A 23,531-nucleotide genomic window follows, 5' to 3' on the forward strand; every position below is an offset into this window, starting at 1 on the left:
GTCCCTAAGCTCAACACAACACTAGACGTAGCCATGGAATGCTCCTAACTCTCCCTAGGCATCTCGTCACAGCCTAAGAGCTAACTACCCCTAAAGACAGAAGCAGGAAAACTATCTTGCCTCAGAGAAGATCCCCAAAGGATAGATTAGCCCCCCACAAATAATGACTGTGAGTGGAGAGGGAAAAGACATACACAGAATGAAACTAGGATGAGCACAGGAGGCCAGTGTAGCTTGATAGATAGGACAGGATGGAATACTGTGCGGTCAGTATAAAACACTACAAAAATCCACGCAGAGATTACAAAAAAATCTCCACACCTGACTAAAGGTGTGGAGGGTAAATCTGCTTCCCAGAGCTTCCAGCAAGACAGAATTAATTCATACTGATAACGCTGGACAAACATAGAAAGCACTGAACGGATAAGTCCACTATCTGTGAACAAAAAAGCGCAAGCAAAAACTTAGCTTTGCAGAACTGGTCAGGATAACAGGGAAACCCAAAGAGATGTGAATCCAACCAGGAACAATTTACAAGTGGCACTGGCTGAAGAAAGAGCCAGGCTTAAATAGCCGATCAGAAGAGACGATAAGTGGGGGCAGCTGATGACAGCTAACTCCAAGGAGCAGCCATACCACTTGAAACCACAAGAGGGAGCCCAAGAGCAGAACTCACAAAAGTGCCACTTACAACCACCGGAGGGAGCCCAAGAGCGGAATTCACAACACAAAATACTATTTTAGTGGAAAAGTACACTGTTTTGTGAATCGCCTATAGGTTTAAACTTGCTCAGCACACCCTCAGATGAATTCCTTGAGGGGTCTAGTTTCCAAAATGGGGTCACTTGTGCCTAAACAATGGAAATCGCCCACATCAGTTCTTCTCCAAATGCAAGAAGGTTTCCGCTTTTGATTCTAGCCATTTTTGCCTTTTAAAAAAACACTCAAAGTTTTAATTCCCATCTGAGTGCTGCAATGCACTCAAACAGTAGTTTTCCCCCCACATATGGGGTTTTGGCACACTCAGGAGATATTGCACAACATTTTGCAGTCCATTTTCTTGAATTTAAATTATATATATATATATATATTATTATTATTTATTGTTATAGCGCCATTTATTCCATGGCGCTTTACATGTGAGGAGGGGTATACATATATAATAATATATATATAATATATATATTATCTAACATATTATATATATATTAGATGGTGGCCCGATTCTAACGCATCGGGTATTCTAGAATATGTATGTCCACGTAGTATATTGCCCAGCCCACGTAGTATATTGCCCAGCCACATAGCATATTGCACAGCCCACGTAGTATATTGCCCAGCCACGTAGTATATTGCCCAGTCACGTAGTATATTGCGCAGACCCTGTAGTATATTGCCCAGTCACGTGGTATATTGCCCAGCCACGTAGTATATTGCCCAGTCACGTAGTATATTGTGCAGCCCACGTAGTATATTGCCCAGTCACGTAGTATATTGCCCAGTCACGTAGTATATTGCACAGCCCTGTAGTATATTGCCCAGTCACGTGGTTTATTGCCCAGTCACGTGGTATATTGCCGAGCCACGTAGTATATTGCCCAGTCACGTAGTATATTGCGCAGCCCTGTAGTATATTGCCCAGTCACGTGGTGTATTGCTCAGCCACGTAGTACACTGCCCAGTCACGTAGTATATTGCGCAGCCCTGTAGTATATTGCCCAGTCATGTAGTACATTGCCCAGTCACGTAGTATATTGCCCAGTCACGTAGTATATTGCCCAGCCCACGTAGTATATTGCCCAGCCACGTAGTATATTGCACAACCCACGTAGTATATTACCCAGCCCTGTAGTATATTGCCCAGTCCTGTAGTATATTGCCCAGCCACGTGGTATATTGCACAGCCGACGTAGTATATTGCCCAGTCACGTAGTATATTGCGCAGCCCTGTAGTATATTGCCCAGTCACGTAGTATATTGCGCAGCCCTGTAGTATATTGCCCAGTCACGTAGTATATTGCGCAGCCCTGTAGTATATTGCCCAGTCACGTAGTATATTGCGCAGCCCTGTAGTATATTGCCCAGTCACGTAGTATATTGCGCAGCCCTGTAGTATATTGCCCAGCCACGTAGTATATTGCTCAGTCACGTAGTATATTGCTCAGTCACCTAGTATATTGCCCAGTCACGTAGTATATTGCTCAGTCACGTAGTATATTGCTCAGTCACCTAGTATATTGCCCAGTCACGTAGTATATTGCCCAGTGACGTAGTATATTGCCCAGTCACGTAGTATATTGCCCAGTCACGTAGTATATTGCCCAGCCACGTAGTATATTGCCCAGACACGTAGTATATTGCCCAGCCACGTAGTATATTGCCCAGCCACGTAGTATAATGCCCAGTCACATAGTATATTGCCCATATGGGGCCATAATCAACATTTGTGCAGCATTTTATGGGGCATATTTTAATATGGAGCATCTTATGGGGCCCATCATGAACTGTATGGAGCATTATATGGGGCTCCCGATTCAATATGGATATTCAAAAACACTTAACCTACCGATGACTCAATTAATTTTGTCTTAATTTTACTTTTATTGGTATTTTTTTATTTATGAAAATTACCAGTAGCTGCTGCATTACCCACACTAGGCTTATACTCGAGTCATTAAGTTTTCCCAGTTTTTTTTGCGGCAAAATTAGGGGTGTCAGCTTATATTCGAGTATATACGGTGTGGGTGTGTGTGTGTATATATATAATTTTTTTTTATATAAAATTAAGAGGCTTAAGTAAAACTGAAAAAAGTAAAATTTGTTTATTTTTCCTTCCACATTGCTCTAGCTCCTGTGAAGCACCTGAAGGATTAATAAACTTCTTGAATGTTATGGAGGACTGAGGGGTGCAGTTGTTTTTTTTTATAATTGTCTCCCCCCTCCAAAAAAAATAAAAAATAAAACAAATAAAAATGAAGGTGAGAAGAGGATGGCTTCTACAAATGGCTAATGATCCTAAACACATCACAATACACAAAAGGCGCAAGATGAAGGTTTTATAATGGCCCTCATAGTCCCCTGATCTGAACATCAGTGAAAATCTGACTAGACCTCTGCTATTTTGCAGAGGATGAAAGACGACCCAGGAATATTACAGAACTGGAGGAAATCTCCAAGGAGGAAAATCTCAGGAGAAATGAAAGACTTGTGTCTGGCTACAACAAGTTTACAAGCTGTGATACTTGCAAAAACAGGGAGATACTAGGTACTGACCATGCAGGGTGCCCAAAGGTTAGCAAGGGCTTATTTTTACTTTTTTCACACATTTTAAAATAAAGTATTTTAGGCAAAAAAATAAAAGGAAGCGAGTCCTCTAGCTTTAGGCGTTTGAGATTTCAACTTCAACTTGCTTAACCCCTCTCTGACCTTAGACGTACTATCCCGTCGAGGTGATCTGGGCCTATCTGACCCTCAACGGGATAGTACTTCATATGCTATCAGCCGCGCTCACGGGGGGAGCGCGGCCGATCGCTGCCGGGTGTCAGCTGATTATTGCAGCTGACATCTGGCACCGCTCCCGACACATTAACCCCCGGAACACTGCGATCAATTATGATCGCAGCGTTCCAGCGGCACAGGGAAGCATCATGCAGGGAGGGGGCTCCCTGCACGCTTCCCTGAGACCCTCGGAGCAACGCGATGTGATCGCGTTTCTCCGAGTGTCTCCTACCTCCTCCAAAATGGCCGCAGGGGGCTTTCCGGGTCCTGCAGGGAGGTGGCTTGGAAGCGCCTGCTCCGGCCATGCGCCCGGCAAGCATCCCTACACTGCCTGTCAGATCGCTGATCTGACCCAGTGCACTGCAAAGTGTCAGATCAGCGATCTGACACTATACAGTGATGTGTCCCCCCCCCCCCCCGAGCAATGTTATAAAGTAAAAAAAAAAAAAAAAAAATAATACACGTGTTACATGTGTAACAAAGAAAAAAAAAATCCTAAATAAAGAAAAAAAATTGTTCCAATAAAGATTGTGTAATTAAAAAAAAAATTTAAAAATAATAAAAGTACACATTTAGTGTCGCCGCGTCCGTAACGACCCGACCTATAAAACTGTCCCACTAGTTAACGCCTTCAGTGATCGCCGTACAAAAGAACAAAGAAACGAGGCAAAACAACACTTTATTATCATACCGCCGAACAAAAATTGGAATAACACGCGATCATAAAGACAGATATAAATAACTATGGTACCGCTGAAAACGTCATCTTGTCCCGCAAAAAATGAGCCGCCATACAGCATCATCAGCGAAAAAATAAAGTTAGTCCTCAGAATAAAAGCGATGCAAAAATAAATATATGAATGTATAAGGAAATAGAGCGCAAAAGCGGGACGACGGCCGTTTCACGCCTGGCAGACTGACCCGTTGAAGCGCCAGCCAGGCGTGAAACGGCCGTCGTCCCACTTTGCCGCACTCTCTGTACAGCACCCCTGGTCGTGAAGATGTACAGCACGATGTTTGAATAAAGATTCCTGCACTGGATGATCGGCGAGTGCGCTCTATTTCCTTATACATTCACTATTTCATATGGACTTTTCTCCAGCGGAGCTACGCACCCAAGATCAGATATCCTGGCTTTACACAGGTGAGCGGTTCCCACTTTGTTCTTCCTGGCAGTGGTGCTGTCTGGCTGTTCCTTTTGTATTTGCTAAAAATAAATATATATTTTATATAAAATCTATTTCATCGTATAAAAGCGCCAAAACATAAAAATGATATAAATGAGGTATCGCTGTAATCGTACTGACCCGAAGAATAAAACTGCTTTTTCAATTTTATCAAACGTGGAATTGTGTAAACACCCCCCCACAAAAAAAAGAAATTCACGAATTGCTGGTTTGTTCATTCTGCCTCACAAAAATCAGAATAAAAAGCGATCAAAAAAATGTCAACTCGCCCTGCAAAAAACAAGACCTCACATGACTCGGTGGACCCAAATATGGAAAAATTATAGCTCTCAAAATGTGGAGATGCAAAAACTATTTTTTTGCAATAAAAAGTGTCTTATGACAGCTGCCAATCAAAAATCCGCTAAAAAACCCGCTATAAAATTAAATCAAACCCCCTTCATCACCCCCTTAGTTAGGGAAAATAAAAAAATTTAAAAAATGTATTTATTTCAATTTTCCCATTAGGGTTAGGGATAAAGTTAGGGTTGGGGCTAAAGTAAGGGTTAGGGTTGGGATTACATTTACAGTTGGGATTAGGGTTAGGGGTGTGTTGGAGTTAGGAGTGTGGTTAGGGTTGAGATTAGGGTTAGGGGTGTGTTTGCATTAGGGTTTCAGTTATAATTGGGGGGTTTCCACTGTTTAGGCACATCAGGGGTCTCCAAACGCGACACGGTGTCCGATCTCAATTCCAACCAATTCTGCGTTGAGAAAGTAAAAACAGTGCTTCTTCCCTTCCGAGCTCTCCCGTGCGCTAAAACAGGGCTTTACCTCTAACATATGGGGTATCAGCGTACTCAGGACAACAACTTCTGAGGTCCATTTTCTCTGGTTACCCTTGGGAAAATTTAAAAAAAAAAAACATTTTTGTGGGAAAAAAATGTTTTATTTTCACGGCTCTGTGTTATTAACTGTAGTGAAACACTTGGGGGTTCAAAGTTCTCACAACACATCTAGATAAGTTCCTTGAGGGGTCTAATTTCCAATATGGGGTCACTTGTGGGGGGTTTCTACTGTTTAGGTACATCAGGGGCTCTGCAAACGCAATGTGACGCCTGCAGACCATTCCATCTAAGTCTGCATTCCAAATGGCGCTCCTTCCCTTCTGAGCTCTGCCATGCACCCAAACGGTGGTTCCCCCCCCCCCCCCCCATGGGGTATCAATGTACTCAGGACAAATTAAACAACTTTTGGCATCCAGTTTCTCCTTTTACCCTTGGGAAAATACAAAACTGGGGGCTAAAAAATAGTTTTTGTGGAAAAAAAAAAATTTGGCACGGCTCTGCATCCTAAACTGTAGTGAGACACTTGGGGGTTCAAACTGCTCACCACACATCTAGATAAGTTTCTTAGGAGGTCTACTTAAAATGGTGTATATTTCAAAAACCTGACCGGCACATCCAACATAGACTAAGTGTGAACAGGTGCTGAACCTAGAGTCGCCAACTCGTATATAGTTAATAAGGCAGCACACTGCAGCGCTGAAACATGCAAACTTGAAACACGAAATTTGAACTGCATTACTGCACTAGAAATATGAAAAATGAGAGCGTTTAGCGCATAAAAATGGCCAATTTTATGTGTACCTGGTAGCCACTTTACGGCATCTCTCTTATACCAGGTCCTACAATTGCCTTACCTCGCTGAGAATAAACGTCTGAATGTACCCATTCAGATGGAGACGTTTATTCTCAGCGAGGTAAAGCAATTGTAGGACCTGGTATAAGAGAGATGCCGTAAAGTGGCTACCAGGTACACATAAAATTGGCCATTTTTATGCGCTAAACGCTCTCATTTTTCATATTTCTAGTGCAGTAATGCAGTTCAAATTTCGTGTTTCAAGTTTGCATGTTTCAGCGCTGCAGTGTGCTGCCTTATTAACTATATACGAGTTGGCGACTCTAGGTTCAGCACCTGTTCACACTTAGTCTATGTTGGATGTGCCGGTCAGGTTTTTGAAATATACACCAAAAAAAATTCATTCTAAATGATGGGATGCTTATTGTATGCGTTTTTTTGCGGTTTTATAGCGTTTTTATCGGGAAAAACCACGAAAAAACCGCAACGTGTGAACACAGCCTAATACTGCCCCTATGTACAAGAATATAACTACTATAATACTGCCCCCATGTACTATAACAAAGGGTACATAGAAATCTGTTTTATAAGTGGCGGGGTTATACAGTGCTCATGAATATGATAGAAGTAACATTGATAAGTTTCTCAGCAGTGTTGGAATCAGGGGCTCTGTCTCTACAGATTGTAGACTGATATGTTGCATATCCGGCACAACCCCTGTAATCCCAAAATAAACCTTCATGTTATAAAATGTAATCAGCAGTTTTATTGAGATGGCATCATTAATCCCGAATAGAGGCAGCGAGAGAGAAGAGTGCTGACCCGCCGGTCTGTAAACGTGAATGGATGCAAAAATCCAGCCAGAGCCCTTCCATTGTGTTCCCACCCTCCCTGCACAAACCGCACGAGAGGGAGGAAAGTACCAAAATAATAAAATAAGTGACGCAGATGCGGTTCAGTACCAAAATGAAGATTACTTTAATTTAAAATAATTTTAATACAAACTAAATATAAACTATCTCAGCTCTTAACATGTAAGACACTGACTTCATATACTTTAACATTTCTTTTTTTTTTTTTATCAAGTATTGCACAATTTAGATACAAAAATTACAATTACATCTCTTCCATCTTATATAGCAAAAATCGGAATTTTTGTAACAGAAAATACAACTCTGAAATTACAGGTATCCCTCTATATTATAAGTTACGGCGAGGAATAAATCTTTTTTTTTTTCTTCTTTCGAACTGGTGTCGAAGACTTTTACAATATTTCAGAAATTAAAAAAAAAAAAAAAAAAAAGTTTCTACATAAAGCTGCTGAAGGAATCACAGATCCGTAAAAATCTTGAAATGTGTCATGTAAATATATTTAGATATAAAACACAAACAGCTGGAAAAAAAAAATGCGTTTCCCCTTTATACATTTAGACAATATATATTATATATTTTTTACTCCGCTTCCACCTTTCAGGCAGGTGGATGAGCGGGGATTTATTCCTAACTGTGTATGCATGTTACACATACCCATATTATCGTTTTAGAAAAAGAAAAATTTTACTATTTTAACGCCTATAAAAAAAAAAAAAAAAAAAAAAAAAAAAAAATTATATATAATTTTTAAATTAGCTTCTAAATACTGTAAGAGGCAATATTCCTTAAAATATAAAAAAAATATGTAGTGAACATAAAGTTAACTAAAAGAAATTTTTTTTTTTTTTTTTTTTTATAATTATGTGCTTCTGCAACCAGTCTTGAATGTACAAGGGTTACAAGCTGAAAAAAAAAAAAAAAAATAAAAAAAAAAAATAAAAAAAAAAAATCACACATTGGGTTCATGCAGCTTGTACAATACTTTGGATCTAGAAGCAGTCCTCCTGGCCCTGGTTAGTTAGCCATAACCGGCTGGAATTGCTGGTTACTATACTGCACGTTGCTCAGGCTGAAGCTCAATCCCTCCACCAGCGATTTGTCATGGAGGCCGCCGTACGCGGAGAACACATCAAACGCGTTGCTGTACGGCAGTGCGCCGAGGCTCAGGCCGCTCTCACAGTTTAGGCCGGACCGTCCTTGCTCACCGGGGAAGATAAACTCCTTTGCATTGGGGGAGAGGGCAGAGGTTTTCTGCGGGAGGTTGGTAAGGCCAAGGCTGTACACAGAGTGCATGGACGAGGACATGGCGCTCTGCTTTATCAAGTTATTAAATCCGAACTGCGTCGGGGAGGAGCGCGCCAGCTTGTTACGGGCATTGGTCTTCATTTTAGTTGATCCGAACTTGGTGGCAGCAAAAGTGGCAGTCGTGAAGGTTAAAGGCTGAGCCGCCCTGGGCATAAAGGTCGGGCTTACGGCAGCAGAGTCACTGAAAGGGGGCGACGGCGAGCTGGAGACGGGCGACGCTTGGTCAATGATGGGCATGAACGCCTGGGCCTCGGGGTTAAAACTGTTCTTAATTTCCTTATCGAGCTCTGCACCGTTCTCGTTGTTGTCGTCAACGTAGAGAACTTTGACTTGTCCCTTCTCCCCGATCTGGTAGGACACCTCCGAGGGGTCGATCCACACATTTAAGTCTTGGGGAAGGTTCCTGCGGATGTCTTCGATGTCCAGGCCGCTCTCGTTGGCCGCTTGCTCGATGATCGGCTCCACCTTTTCTCCGACGTGTATGCACCTGTACCCCGAGCCCTTGTACGGTTTGTCCGGATACCAATGGCCTTCATATTTCTTCTTCAAGAGCCTTTCAAGTTCTTCGCCGAAGATGTTGACTCGTCGCCGGGGCAGCTTGTTATACAAATAAGATATGATAAAATTCAGGGCTACCTGGATTTCAAGCTGCATATCTGTCGTGCGCTTCGAGATCGGCAAAGATGGCGTCAAAATTTCAGAGGGAGAAACACTGAAGACTTTGGTTACACCTGAAAATGGAAAGAAATAACAGATTAGTTTTATTTTTACCCCCTTGCTCCGTTAGAAGTTGCACCCCTACAGTCCCACATAGCAGTGGTCAGAAGACTGTCCGCTTTACACAAGAAAAATCAGATTAGTTGCTAGAGTCCCACTTATTAATGAGATGGGGATGAGTCTGGTGAGAAACAACCCTGAGTAGTCACCAATAACTCACAAGGTGCAGAATTATACAATTACCAAGCGGCAAGGACGGGGTGTGCTATAATGTAGGACCGTGGTGCAGTACATCACGGTGGCGACTTGGGGCAGCCATACAGTTCCTTCTATCACTACACATTATATTTCATTTCTCAGCTCCCAGAATCAATATTTACTCCGCTCTCGACAGACATCGGCTGAATCCTAGGTGTTAACAGGTTGGATCATGGGAGACGCAGGATCTGACCTCCTCTGTAGGTACGGCCCCCAGGTCTCCTCTCCCTCGTACGGGCCCCCTCTCCCTCGTACGGGCCCCCGGGTCTCCTCTCCCTCGTACAACCCCCGGGCCCCCTCTCCCTCGTACAACCCCCCGGGCCTCCTCTCCCTCGTACAACCCCCCGGGTCTCCTCTCCCTCGTACAACCCCCCGGGTCTCCTCTCCCTCGTACAACCCCCCGGGTCTCCTCTCCCTCGTACAACCCCCCGGGTCTCCTCTCCCTCGTACAACCCCCCGGGTCTCCTCTCCCTCGTACAACCCCCCGGGTCTCCTCTCCCTCGTACAACCCCCCGGGTCTCCTCTCCCTCGTACAACCCCCCGGGTCTCCTCTCCCTCGTACAACCCCCCGGGTCTCCTCTCCCTCGTACAACCCCCCGGGTCTCCTCTCCCTCGTACAACCCCCCGGGTCTCCTCTCCCTCGTACAACCCCCCGGGTCTCCTCTCCCTCGTACAACCCCCCGGGTCTCCTCTCCCTCGTACAACCCCCCGGGTCTCCTCTCCCTCGTACAACCCCCCGGGTCTCCTCTCCCTCGTACAACCCCCCGGGTCTCCTCTCCCTCGTACAACCCCCCGGGTCTCCTCTCCCTCGTACAACCCCCCGGGTCTCCTCTCCCTCGTACAACCCCCCGGGTCTCCTCTCCCTCGTACAACCCCCCGGGTCTCCTCTCCCTCGTACAACCCCCCGGGTCTCCTCTCCCTCGTACAACCCCCCGGGTCTCCTCTCCCTCGTACAACCCCCCGGGTCTCCTCTCCCTCGTACAACCCCCCGGGTCTCCTCTCCCTCGTACAACCCCCCGGGTCTCCTCTCCCTCGTACAACCCCCCGGGTCTCCTCTCCCTCGTACAACCCCCCGGGTCTCCTCTCCCTCGTACAACCCCCCGGGTCTCCTCTCCCTCGTACAACCCCCCGGGTCTCCTCTCCCTCGTACAACCCCCCGGGTCTCCTCTCCCTCGTACAACCCCCCGGGTCTCCTCTCCCTCGTACAACCCCCCGGGTCTCCTCTCCCTCGTACAACCCCCCGGGTCTCCTCTCCCTCGTACAACCCCCCGGGTCTCCTCTCCCTCGTACAACCCCCCGGGTCTCCTCTCCCTCGTACAACCCCCCGGGTCTCCTCTCCCTCGTACAACCCCCCGGGTCTCCTCTCCCTCGTACAACCCCCCGGGTCTCCTCTCCCTCGTACAACCCCCCGGGTCTCCTCTCCCTCGTACAACCCCCCGGGTCTCCTCTCCCTCGTACAACCCCCCGGGTCTCCTCTCCCTCGTACAACCCCCCGGGTCTCCTCTCCCTCGTACAACCCCCCGGGTCTCCTCTCCCTCGTACAACCCCCCGGGTCTCCTCTCCCTCGTACAACCCCCCGGGTCTCCTCTCCCTCGTACAACCCCCCGGGTCTCCTCTCCCTCGTACAACCCCCCGGGTCTCCTCTCCCTCGTACAACCCCCCGGGTCTCCTCTCCCTCGTACAACCCCCCGGGTCTCCTCTCCCTCGTACAACCCCCCGGGTCTCCTCTCCCTCGTACAACCCCCCGGGTCTCCTCTCCCTCGTACAACCCCCCGGGTCTCCTCTCCCTCGTACAACCCCCCGGGTCTCCTCTCCCTCGTACAACCCCCCGGGTCTCCTCTCCCTCGTACAACCCCCCGGGTCTCCTCTCCCTCGTACAACCCCCCGGGTCTCCTCTCCCTCGTACAACCCCCCGGGTCTCCTCTCCCTCGTACAACCCCCCGGGTCTCCTCTCCCTCGTACAACCCCCCGGGTCTCCTCTCCCTCGTACAACCCCCCGGGTCTCCTCTCCCTCGTACAACCCCCCGGGTCTCCTCTCCCTCGTACAACCCCCCGGGTCTCCTCTCCCTCGTACAACCCCCCGGGTCTCCTCTCCCTCGTACAACCCCCCGGGTCTCCTCTCCCTCGTACAACCCCCCGGGTCTCCTCTCCCTCGTACAACCCCCCGGGTCTCCTCTCCCTCGTACAACCCCCCGGGTCTCCTCTCCCTCGTACAACCCCCCGGGTCTCCTCTCCCTCGTACAACCCCCCGGGTCTCCTCTCCCTCGTACAACCCCCCGGGTCTCCTCTCCCTCGTACAACCCCCCGGGTCTCCTCTCCCTCGTACAACCCCCCGGGTCTCCTCTCCCTCGTACAACCCCCCGGGTCTCCTCTCCCTCGTACAACCCCCCGGGTCTCCTCTCCCTCGTACAACCCCCCGGGTCTCCTCTCCCTCGTACAACCCCCCGGGTCTCCTCTCCCTCGTACAACCCCCCGGGTCTCCTCTCCCTCGTACAACCCCCCGGGTCTCCTCTCCCTCGTACAACCCCCCGGGTCTCCTCTCCCTCGTACAACCCCCCGGGTCTCCTCTCCCTCGTACAACCCCCCGGGTCTCCTCTCCCTCGTACAACCCCCCGGGTCTCCTCTCCCTCGTACAACCCCCCGGGTCTCCTCTCCCTCGTACAACCCCCCGGGTCTCCTCTCCCTCGTACAACCCCCCGGGTCTCCTCTCCCTCGTACAACCCCCCGGGCCTCCTCTCCCTCGTACAACCCCCCGGGCCTCCTCTCCCTCATACAACCCCCCGGGCCTCCTCTCCCTCATACAACCCCCCGGGCCCCCGGGTCTCCTCTCCCTCGTACAACCCCCCGGGCCCCCAGGTCTCCTCTCCCTCGTACAACCTCCTGGTCTCCTCTCCCTCCACCTCGCTGTAACAATCTAGGAGACGTTATAAGGCGACCTTTAAACATTTGCTTGGATCAGCAGGGTGGGGTGGAGAATGAAGAGCACAACGAGAGGTATTTAATAAAACATGTCAAATTATATGGAGCAGACTGGAATACGCCCAAAGCGGGCTCCAAAACATTACATGGGGGGAGGGCACGCTCCACACAACATCCCAGGGGCACAGAAGGATCTGGCTACAGAAAGTCTAACACAAGCAAAATAAGTATGAAAAAGAGCGGCCTCCTGCGGAGGAGAGAGTGTGTGCGGGTGCATCCTGTGCCCGCTGCCAAGGTATAGAGCAAGTGCTCACTGCCAGGGTATAGGGCGCACCCAGCACAAGGTATAGAGCAAGTGCCTGCTGCCAGGGTATAGGGCGCAACCAGCACCAGGGTACAGAGCAAGCACCCGCTGCCAGAGTATAGTCATGTATGCAGGGTAACGTTCCCAGTGTCAGGGCGCGTGTGTGGTTATACAGGGTAATGTGCCCAGTGTCAGGGCGCATGTGTGGTTATACAGGGTAACGTGCCCAATGTCAGGGCGTCTGTGGTTATACAGGGTAACGTGCCCAGTGTCAGGGCACGTGTGTGGTTATACAGGGTAACGTGCCCAGTGTCAGGGCGTGTATGGCTATATAGGGCAAGTGCCCAGTGTCAGGGTGTGTAGCGTGCATGTTATATAGCTCAAGTGCCCAGTGTCAGGGCGTGTATAGTTCTATAGCGTGCCTGATGAATTCTATAGGAAACCCGCTAGGCCAGAGTATATAAAGCGCAATGCCAGGTTAAGCAGTGTTATGAGCAGACATTGTAGATGCACAGCTATACGCCTCCTGTCAGTTATACGCTGGGACATCTATTATAGGACACCCAGTACAGACAATATGGCTACACAGCTATACGCCTATCAGTTATGTTGTCATTTGGACGCATCTCACATCCGTATGGGTCCCCCCAGACGTACAGGTCCCTACATAATATATGTGCCTCCATCAGTGACATATGGGCCCCACAACTCAAGTCAGGCCTACCTGTCCTGACACCGTACCTCAGGCACAGGTCCACATCAATGACGTGGGTCTTACATAAGATATGGGCATCTATCAGTTACATTCAGACCACGTCACTCACACATGACACCGGACAGTGACACTGGGCCCCACACCGCCCCTCAGGCCCCTGTCAGTGACACCGGGCCCCGCACCTCACACCGCCCCTCACGCCCCTGTCAGTGACACCGGGCCCCGCACCTCACACCGCCCCTCAGGCCCCTGTCAGTGACACCGGGCCCCGCACCTCACACCGCCCCTCAGGCCCCTGTCAGTGACACCGGGCCCCGCACCTCACGCCGCCCCTCAGACCCCTGTCAGTGACACCGGGCCCCGCACCTCACGCCCCTGTCAGTGACACCGGGCCATGCACCTCACGCCCCTGTCAGTGACACCGGGCCCCACACCTCACGCCGCCCCTCAGGGCCCTGTCAGTGACACCAGGCCCCGCACCTCACACTGCCCCTAAGGTCCCTGTCAGTGACACCGGGCCCCGCACCTCACACCGCCCCTCAGGGCCCTGTCAGTGACACCGGGCCCCGCACCTCACACCGCCCCTCAGGCCCCTGTCAGTGACACCGGGCCCCGCACCTCACACCGCCCCTCAGGCCCCTGTCAGTGACACCGGGCCCCGCACCTCAGGCCCCTGTCAGTGACACCTCACACCGCCCCTCAGGCCCCTGTCAGTGACACCTCACACCGCCCCTCAGGCCCCTGTCAGTGACACCGGGCCCCGCACCTCACACCGCCCCTCAGGGCCCTGTCAGTGACACCGGGCCCCGCACCTCACACCGCCCCTCAGGGCCCTGTCAGTGACACCGGGCCCCGCACCTCACACCGCCCCTCAGGGCCCTGTCAGTGACACCGGGCCCCGCACCTCACACTGCCCCTCAGGCCCCTGTCAGTGACACCGGGCCCCGCACCTCAGGCCCCTGTCAGTGACACCTCACACCGCCCCTCAGGGCCCTGTCAGTGACACCGGGCCCCGCACCTCAGGCCCCTGTCAGTGACACCTCACACCGCCCCTCAGGGCCCTGTCAGTGACACCGGGCCCCGCACCTCACACCGCCCCTCAGGGCCCTGTCAGTGACACCGGGCCCCGCACCTCACACCGCCCCTCAGGCCCCTGTCAGTGACACCGGGCCCCGCACCTCACGCCGCCCCTCAGACCCCTGTCAGTGACACCGGGCCCCGCACCTCACGCCCCTGTCAGTGACACCGGGCCATGCACCTCACGCCCCTGTCAGTGACACCGGGCCCCACACCTCACGCCGCCCCTCAGGGCCCTGTCAGTGACACCAGGCCCCGCACCTCACACTGCCCCTAAGGTCCCTGTCAGTGACACCGGGCCCCGCACCTCACACCGCCCCTCAGGGCCCTGTCAGTGACACCGGGCCCCGCACCTCACACCGCCCCTCAGGCCCCTGTCAGTGACACCGGGCCCCGCACCTCACACCGCCCCTCAGGCCCCTGTCAGTGACACCGGGCCCCGCACCTCAGGCCCCTGTCAGTGACACCTCACACCGCCCCTCAGGCCCCTGTCAGTGACACCTCACACCGCCCCTCAGGCCCCTGTCAGTGACACCGGGCCCCGCACCTCACACCGCCCCTCAGGGCCCTGTCAGTGACACCGGGCCCCGCACCTCACACTGCCCCTCAGGCCCCTGTCAGTGACACCGGGCCCCGCACCTCAGGCCCCTGTCAGTGACACCTCACACCGCCCCTCAGGGCCCTGTCAGTGACACCGGGCCCCGCACCTCAGGCCCCTGTCAGTGACACCTCACACCGCCCCTCAGGGCCCTGTCAGTGACACCGGGCCCCGCACCTCACACCGCCCCTCAGGGCCCTGTCAGTGACACCGGGCCCCGCACCTCACACCGCCCCTCAGGGCCCTGTCAGTGACACCGGGCCCCGCACCTCACACCACCCCTCAGGCCCCTGTCAGTGACACCGGGCCCCGCACCTCACACCGCCCCTCAGACCCCTGTCAGTGACACCGGGCCCCGCACCTCAAGCCCCTGTCAGTGACACCTCACACCGCCCCTCAGGGCCCTGTCAGTGACACCGGGCCCCGCACCTCACACCGCCCCTCAGGGCCCTGTCAGTGACACCGGGCCCCGCACCTCACACCACCCCTCAGGCCCCTGTCAGTGACACCGGGCCCCGCACCTCACACCGCCCCTCAGACCCCTGTCAGTGACACCGGGCCCCGCACCTCAGGCCCCTGTCAGTGACACCTCACACCGCCCCTCAGGGCCCTGTCAGTGACACCGGGCCCCGCACCTCACACCGCCCCTCAGGGCCCTGTCAGTGACACCGGGCCCCGCACCTCACACCGCCCCTCAGGCCCCTGTCAGTGACACCGGGCCCTGCACCTCACACCGCCCCTCAGGCCCCTGTCAGTGACACCGGGCCCCCGCACCTCACACCGCCCCTCAGGGCCCTGTCAGTGACACCGGGCCCCACACTGCCCCTCAGGCCCCTGTCAGTGACACCGGGCACCGCACCTCACACCGCCCCTCAGGGCCCTGTCAGTGACACCGGGCCCCGCACCTCACACCGCCCCTCAGGGCCCTGTCAGTGACACCGGGCCCCGCACCTCAAACCGCCCCTCAGGCCCCTGTCAGTGACACCGGGCCCCGCACCTCACACCGCCCCTCAGGCCCCTGTCAGTGACACCGGGCCCTGCACCTCACACCGCCCCTCAGGCCCCTGTCAGTGACACCGGGCCCCACATTGCCCCTCAGGCCCCTGTCAGTGACACCAGGCCCTGCACCTCACACCACCCCTCAGGGCCCTGTCAGTGACACCGGGCCCCCGCACCTCACACCGCCCCTCAGGGCCCTGTCAGTGACACCGGGCCCCACACTGCCCCTCAGGCCCCTGTCAGTGACACCGGGCCCCGCACCTCACACCGCCCCTCAGGGCCCCGTCAGTGACACCGGGTCCCACACTGCCCCTCAGGCCCCTGTCAGTGACACCAGGCCCCGCACCTCACACCGCCCCTCAGGGCCCTGTCAGTGACACCGGGCCCCGCACCTCACACCGCCCCTCACACCGCCCCTCAGGGCCCTGTCAGTGACACCGGCCCCCGCACCTCACACCGCCCCTCACACCGCCCCTCAGGGCCCTGTCAGTGACACCGGGCCCCGCACCTCACACCGCCCCTCAGGCCCCTGTCAGTGACACCAGGCCCCACACTGCCCCTCAGGCCCCTGTCAGTGACACCAGGCCCCACACTGCCCCTCAGGCCCCTGTCAGTGACACCGGCCCCCGCACCTCACGCCCCTGTCAGTGACACCGGCCCCCGCACCTCACACCGCCCCTCAGGGCCCTGTCAGTGACACCGGGCCCCGCACCTCACACCGCCCCTCAGGCCCCTGTCAGTGACACCGGGCCCCGCACCTCACACCGCCCCTCAGGCCCCTGTCAGTGACACCGGCCCCCGCACCTCACACCGCCCCTCAGGGCCCTGTCAGTGACACCGGCCCCCGCACCTCACACCGCCCCTCAGGGCCCTGTCAGTGACACCGGGCCCCGCACCTCACACCGCCCCTCAGGCCCCTGTCAGTGACACCGGGCCCCACACTGCCCCTCAGGCCCCTGTCAGTGACACCGGGCCTCGCACCTCACACCGCCCCTCAGGCCCAGGGAAGTGACACCGGGCCCCGCACCTCACGCCCCTGTCAGTGACACCGGCCCCCGCAACTCACACCGCCCCTCAGGGCCCTGTCAGTGACACCGGGCCCCGCACCTCACACCGCCCCTCAGGCCCCTGTCAGTGACACCGGCCCCCGCACCTCACACCGCCCCTCAGGCCCCTGTCAGTGACACCGGGCCCCGCACCTCACACCGCCCCTCAGGCCCAGGGAAGTGACACCGAGCCCCGCACCTCACGCCCCTGTCAGTGACACCGGCCCCCGCACCTCACACCACCCCTCAGGGCCCTGTCAGTGACACCGTGCCCCGCACCTCACACCGCCCCTCAGGCCCCTGTCAGTGACACCGGCCCCCGCACCTCACACCGCCCCTCAGGCCCCTGTCAGTAACACCGGCCCCCGCACCTCACACCGCCCCTCAGGGCCCTGTCAGTGACACCGGGCCCCGCACCTCACACCGCCCCTCAGGCCCCTGTCAGTGACACCGGGCCCCACACTGCCCCTCAGGCCCCTGTCAGTGACACCGGGCCCCGCACCTCACACCGCCCCTCAGGCCCAGGGAAGTGACACCGGGCCCCGCACCTCACGCCCCTGTCAGTGACACCGGCCCCCGCACCTCACGCCCCTGTCAGTGACACCGGCCCCCGCACCTCACACCGCCCCTCAGGGCCCTGTCAGTGACACCGGGCCCCGCACCTCACACCGCCCCTCAGGGCCCTGTCAGTGACACCGGGCCCCGCACCTCACACCGCCCCTCAGGCCCCTGTCAGTGACACCAGGCCCCACACTGCCCCTCAGGCCCCTGTCAGTGACACCGGCCCCCGCACCTCACACCGCCCCTCAGGGCCCTGTCAGTGACACCAGGCCCCACACTGCCCCTCAGGCCCCTGTCAGTGACACTGGGCCCCGCACCTCACACCGCCCCTCAGGCCCAGGGAAGTGACACCGGGCCCCGCACCTCACGCCCCTGTCAGTGACACCGGCCCCCGCACCTCACACCGCCCCTCAGGGCCCTGTCAGTGACACCGTGCCCCACACCTCACACCGCCCCTCAGGCCCCTGTCAGTGACACCGGGCCCCGCACCTCACACCGCCCCTCAGGCCCAGGGAAGTGACACCGAGCCCCGCACCTCACGCCCCTGTCAGTGACACCGGCCCCCGCACCTCACACCACCCCTCAGGGCCCTGTCAGTGACACCGTGCCCCGCACCTCACACCGCCCCTCAGGCCCCTGTCAGTGACACCGGCCCCCGCACCTCACACCGCCCCTCAGGCCCCTGTCAGTGACACCGGCACCCACACCGCCCCTCAGGCCCCTGTCAGTAACACCGGCCCCCGCACCTCACACCGCACCTCAGGGCCCTGTCAGTGACACCGGGCCCCGCACCTCACACCGCCCCTCAGGTCCAGGGAAGTGACACCGGGCCCCGCACCTCACGCCCCTGTCAGTGACACCGGCCCCCGCACCTCACACCGTGCCCCGCACCTCACACCGCCCCTCAGGCCCCTGTCAGTGACACCGGCCCCCGCACCTCACACCGCCCCTCAGGCCCCTGTCAGTGACACCGGGCCCCGCACCTCACACCGCCCCTCAGGGCCCTGTCAGTGACACCGTGCCCCGCACCTCACACCGCCCCTCAGGCCCCTGTCAGTGACACCGGCCCCCGCACCTCACACCGCCCCTCAGGCCCGTCAGTGACACCGGCCCCCGCACCTCACACCGCCCCTCAGGCCCCTGTCAGTGACACCGGGCCCCGCACCTCACACCGCCCCTCAGGCCCCTGTCAGTGACACCGTGCCCCGCACCTCACACCGCCCCTCAGGCCCCTGTCAGTGACACCGTGCCCCGCACCTCACACCGCCCCTCAGGCCCCTGTCAGTGACACCGGGCCTCGCACCTCACACCGCCCCTCAGGCCCCTGTCAGTGACACCGGGCCCGGCACCTCAGGCCCCTGTCAGTGACACCGGGCCCCGCACCTCACACCGCCCCTCAGGCCCCTGTCAGTGACACCGTGCCCCGCACCTCACACCGCCCCTCAGGCCCGTCAGTGACACCGTGCCCCGCACCTCACACCGCCCCTCAGGCCCCTGTCAGTGACACCGGGCCTCGCACCTCACACCGCCCCTCAGGCCCCTGTCAGTGACACCGGGCCCGGCACCTCAGGCCTTTGTCAGTGACACCGGGCCCCGCACCTCACACCGCCCCTCAGGGCCCTGTCAGTGACACCGGGCCCCACACCTCACACCGCCCCTCAGGCCCCTGTCAGTGACAGCGGGCCCCACACCTCACACCGCCCCTCAGGCCCCTGTCAGTGACAGCGGGCCCTCGCACCGCCCCTCAGGCCCAGGGAAGTGAAGCTGTCCCCCGGCAGGTGTCGGGCCGCGGTCGGTAAAGTCAGTCTCGGATCCTCCCCGTGCCCAGAGACACAGGCCGGGCCACGTACTCAGGGCTCCGCGGTCACACAGGTCAGTCACAGGCCCACGTCACACGGGGCCCCGCCAGCAGCTGTGCTGACACGCACCGTCTACCGCACACTCTGCGGCCAGCGGAGCACTACTTACCGAGGTGACACCGACACACAGGGGGCTCCGCTGCCGCTCTGCTGCCCCTCTCCCCGCGACGTACTTCACTAAACCGACGCCTGTCAGGTAGCTTATTTATATGGAGTCTCCGCCATCTAAGTGCAAGAGGCGGGGATTAGAAAACATGTCAGCCAATAGTGACACGAGATTTTAGAAACTCTGCCCATCCATTGGACTAAGGACCTGTCAGTCACGAAGGCGGAGGACGCACGTCACAAAGCTCAGTAATTCATGGACACTGATTGGTCAGAAAAGAGCCAATAGCTCAGCGTGTTCTTAAATGTGGGTCCGGGGGAGACAAACGATTGGATAATAACTCTGTCAATCGTCAAAGACATGAAGGCTCTATTTATAGGAGTGCTGCCAACTGCAATGGGCGGACCTGTGACGTCAGTAGTGGTCATGTGACTTATGGCTGTCCAGTATATAACACCTTGTACTGTATATAGCACCCCTGTATATACCTGTACTGTATATAACACCCCCTGTATATACCTGTACTGTATATACCTGTACTGTATATAACACCCCTGTATATACCTGTACTGTATATAACACCCCTGTATATACCTGTACTGTATATAACACCCCCTGTATATACCTGTACTGTATATAACACCCCTGTATATACCTGTACTGTATATAACACCCCCTGTATATACCTGTACTGTATATAACACCCCTGTATATACCTGTACTGTATATAACACCCCTGTAGATACCTGTACTGTATATAACACCCCCTGTATATACCTGTACTGTATATAACACCCCTGTATATACCTGTACTGTATATAACACCCCCTGTATATACCTGTACTGTATATAACACCCCTGTATATACCTGTACTGTATATAACACCCCCTGTATAACCTGTACTGTATATAACACCCCCTGTATATACCTGTACTGTATATAACACCCCCTGTATATACCTGTACTGTATATAACACCCCTGTATATACCTGTACTGTATATAACACCCCCTGTATATACCTGTACTGTATATAACACCCCTGTATATACCTGTACTGTATATAACACCCCCTGTATAACCTGTACTGTATATAACACCCCCTGTATATACCTGTACTGTATATAACACCCCTGTATATACCTGTACTGTATATAACACCCCCTGTATATACCTGTACTGTATATAACACCCCTGTATATGCCTGTACTGTATATAACACCCCTGTATATACCTGTACTGTATATAACACCCCCTGTATATATCTGTACTGTATGTAACACCCCCTGTAGATACCTGTACTGTATATAACACCCCTGTATATGCCTGTACTGTATATAACACCCCTGTATATACCTGTACTGTATATAATACCCTGGTATATACCTGTACTGTATATAACACCTCCTGTATATACCTGTACTGTATATAACACCCCTGTATATACCTGCAATGTATATAACACCCCCTGTATATACCTGTACTGTATATAACACCCCCTGTATATACCTGTACTGTATATAGCACCCCCTGTATAACCTGTACTGTATATAGCACCCCCTGTATATACCTGTACTGTATATAACACCCCCCTGTATATACCTGTAGTGCATATAACACCCCCCTGTATATACCTGTACTGTATATAACACCTCCTGTATATACCTGTACTGTATATAACACCCATGTATATACCTGTACTGTATATAACACCTCCTGTATATACCTGTACTGTATATAACACCCCCTGTATATACCTGTACTGTATATAACACCCATGTATATACCTGTACTGTATATAACACCCCCTGTATATACCTGTACTGTATATAACACCCCCTGTATAACCTGTACTGTATATAACACCTCCTGTATATACCTGTACTGTATATAACACCCCTGTATATACCTGTACTGTATATAACACCCCCTGTATATACCTGTACTGTATATAGCACCCCCTGTATAACCTGTACTGTATATAGCACCCCCTGTATATACCTGTACTGTATATAACACCCCCCTGTATATACCTGTAGTGCATATAACACCCCCTGTATATACCTGTACTGTATATAACACCTCCTGTATATACCTGTACTGTATATAACACCCCCTGTATATACCTGTACTGTATATAACACCCCCTGTATATACTTGTACTGTATATAACACTCCCCTGTATAACCTGTACTGTATATAACACCCCCTGTATATACTTGTACTGTATATAACACCCCCCTGTATAACCTGTACTGTATATAACACCCCTGTATATACCTGTACTGTATATAACACCCCCTGTATATACTTGTACTGTATATAACACCCATGTATATACCTGTACTGTATATAACACCCCCTGTATATACTTGTACTGTATATAACACCCCCCTGTATAACCTGTACTGTATATAACACCCCTGTATATACCTGTACTGTATATAACACCCCCTGTATATACTTGTACTGTATATAACACTCCCCTGTATAACCTGTACTGTATATAACACCCCCTGTATATACCTGTACTGTATATTCAAGATTCAAGATTCAAAGAAGCTTTATTGGCAGGACCAAATACGCATCAGTTTTGCCAAAACAAGTATATAAAGGCAATAGGGATAGGGACTGTGGGGATGTTGGGTAGGAGCTGTAGGGAAGGTGGATGGGGCAGATCCATTGTGGGGGCTATAGTCCATGGCATAGGGAAGGTGGATGGGGGCAGATCCATTGTGGGGGCTATAGTCCATGGCATAGGGAAGGTGGATGGGGGCAGATCCATTGTGGGGGCTATAGTCCATGGCATAGGGAAGGTGGATGGGGGCAGATCCATTGTGGGGGCTATAGTCCATGGCATAGGGGAGGTGGATGGGGCAGATCCATTGTGGGGGCTATAGTCCATGGCACAGGGGAGGTGGATGGGGGCAGATCCAGGGTGGGGGCTATAGTCCAAGGCATAGGGGAGGTGGATGGGGCAGATCCATTGTGGGGGCTATAGTCCATGGCATAGGGGAGGTGGATGGGGGCAGATCCATTGTGGGGGCTATAGTCCATGGCATTGGGAAGGTGGATGGGGGCAGATCCATTGTGGGGGCTATAGTCCATGGCATAGGGAAGGTGGATGGGGGCAGATCCAGGGTGGGGGCTATAGTCCATGGCATAGGAGAGGTGGATGGGGGCAGATCCAGGGTGGGGGCTATAGTCCATGGCATAGGGGAGGTGGATGGGGGCAGATCCATTGTGGGGGGGTATAGTCCATGGCATAGGGAAGGTGGATGGGGGCAGATCCATTGTTGGGGCTATAGTCCATGGCATAGGGGAGGTGGATGGGGCAGATCCATTGTGGGGGCTATAGTCCATGGCATAGGGAAGGTGGATAGGGGCAGATCCATTGTGGGGGCTATAGTCCATGGCATAGGGAAGGTGGATGGGGGCAGATCCAGGGTGGGGGCTATAGTACATGGCATAGGGGAGGTGGATGGGGGCAGATCCAGGGTGGGGGCTATAGTCCATGGCATACGGGAGGTGGATGGGGGCAGATCCATTGTGGGGGCTATAGTCCATGGCATAGGGGAGGTGGATGGGGGCAGATCCATTGTGGGGGGGTATAGTCCATGGCATAGGGAAGGTGGATGGGGGCAGATCCATTGTGGGGGCTATAGTCCATGGCATCATAGTTCCCTTTCTCGCAGTCTATGACATTCGCTCACATACCGCGCTGCTATCTCCACTGCGCTCTCTTCTTCTCCCAGTAGGATATATGTTTTCTCTTCCTCCTTCATGGTGATGAAGTCCGGGAAGAGATGTGAGAGTCTCCTGAAGTGAGTGTCCCTCACTGCTGAGTATTTGGAGCAGTGTAGCAGGAAGTGGGTTTCGTCCTCTATGGTCTC

The 23,531-nt window shown here is 54.0% G+C and overlaps 1 protein-coding gene across 1 annotated transcript; it reads right to left on the bottom strand.

Annotated features, from left to right (window-relative positions):
* Positions 1 to 8,030: 8,030 nt before the first annotated feature.
* On the bottom strand, positions 8,031 to 19,742 carry TOB1 (transducer of ERBB2, 1). The gene is made up of 2 exons (XM_069749114.1): positions 19,643 to 19,742; positions 8,031 to 9,211 (listed from the first exon to the last, which is right to left on the bottom strand). The coding sequence occupies exon 2, from the start codon at positions 9,132 to 9,134 to the stop codon at positions 8,190 to 8,192; it is 945 nt and encodes a 314-aa protein (XP_069605215.1). The 5' UTR covers positions 9,135 to 9,211; positions 19,643 to 19,742; the 3' UTR covers positions 8,031 to 8,189.
* Positions 19,743 to 23,531: the final 3,789 nt, after the last annotated feature.

Source organism: Ranitomeya imitator, chromosome 2 (assembly GCF_032444005.1).
Source record: "Ranitomeya imitator isolate aRanImi1 chromosome 2, aRanImi1.pri, whole genome shotgun sequence".
In the NCBI taxonomy this organism is placed as follows: Eukaryota; Metazoa; Chordata; class Amphibia; order Anura; family Dendrobatidae; genus Ranitomeya; species Ranitomeya imitator.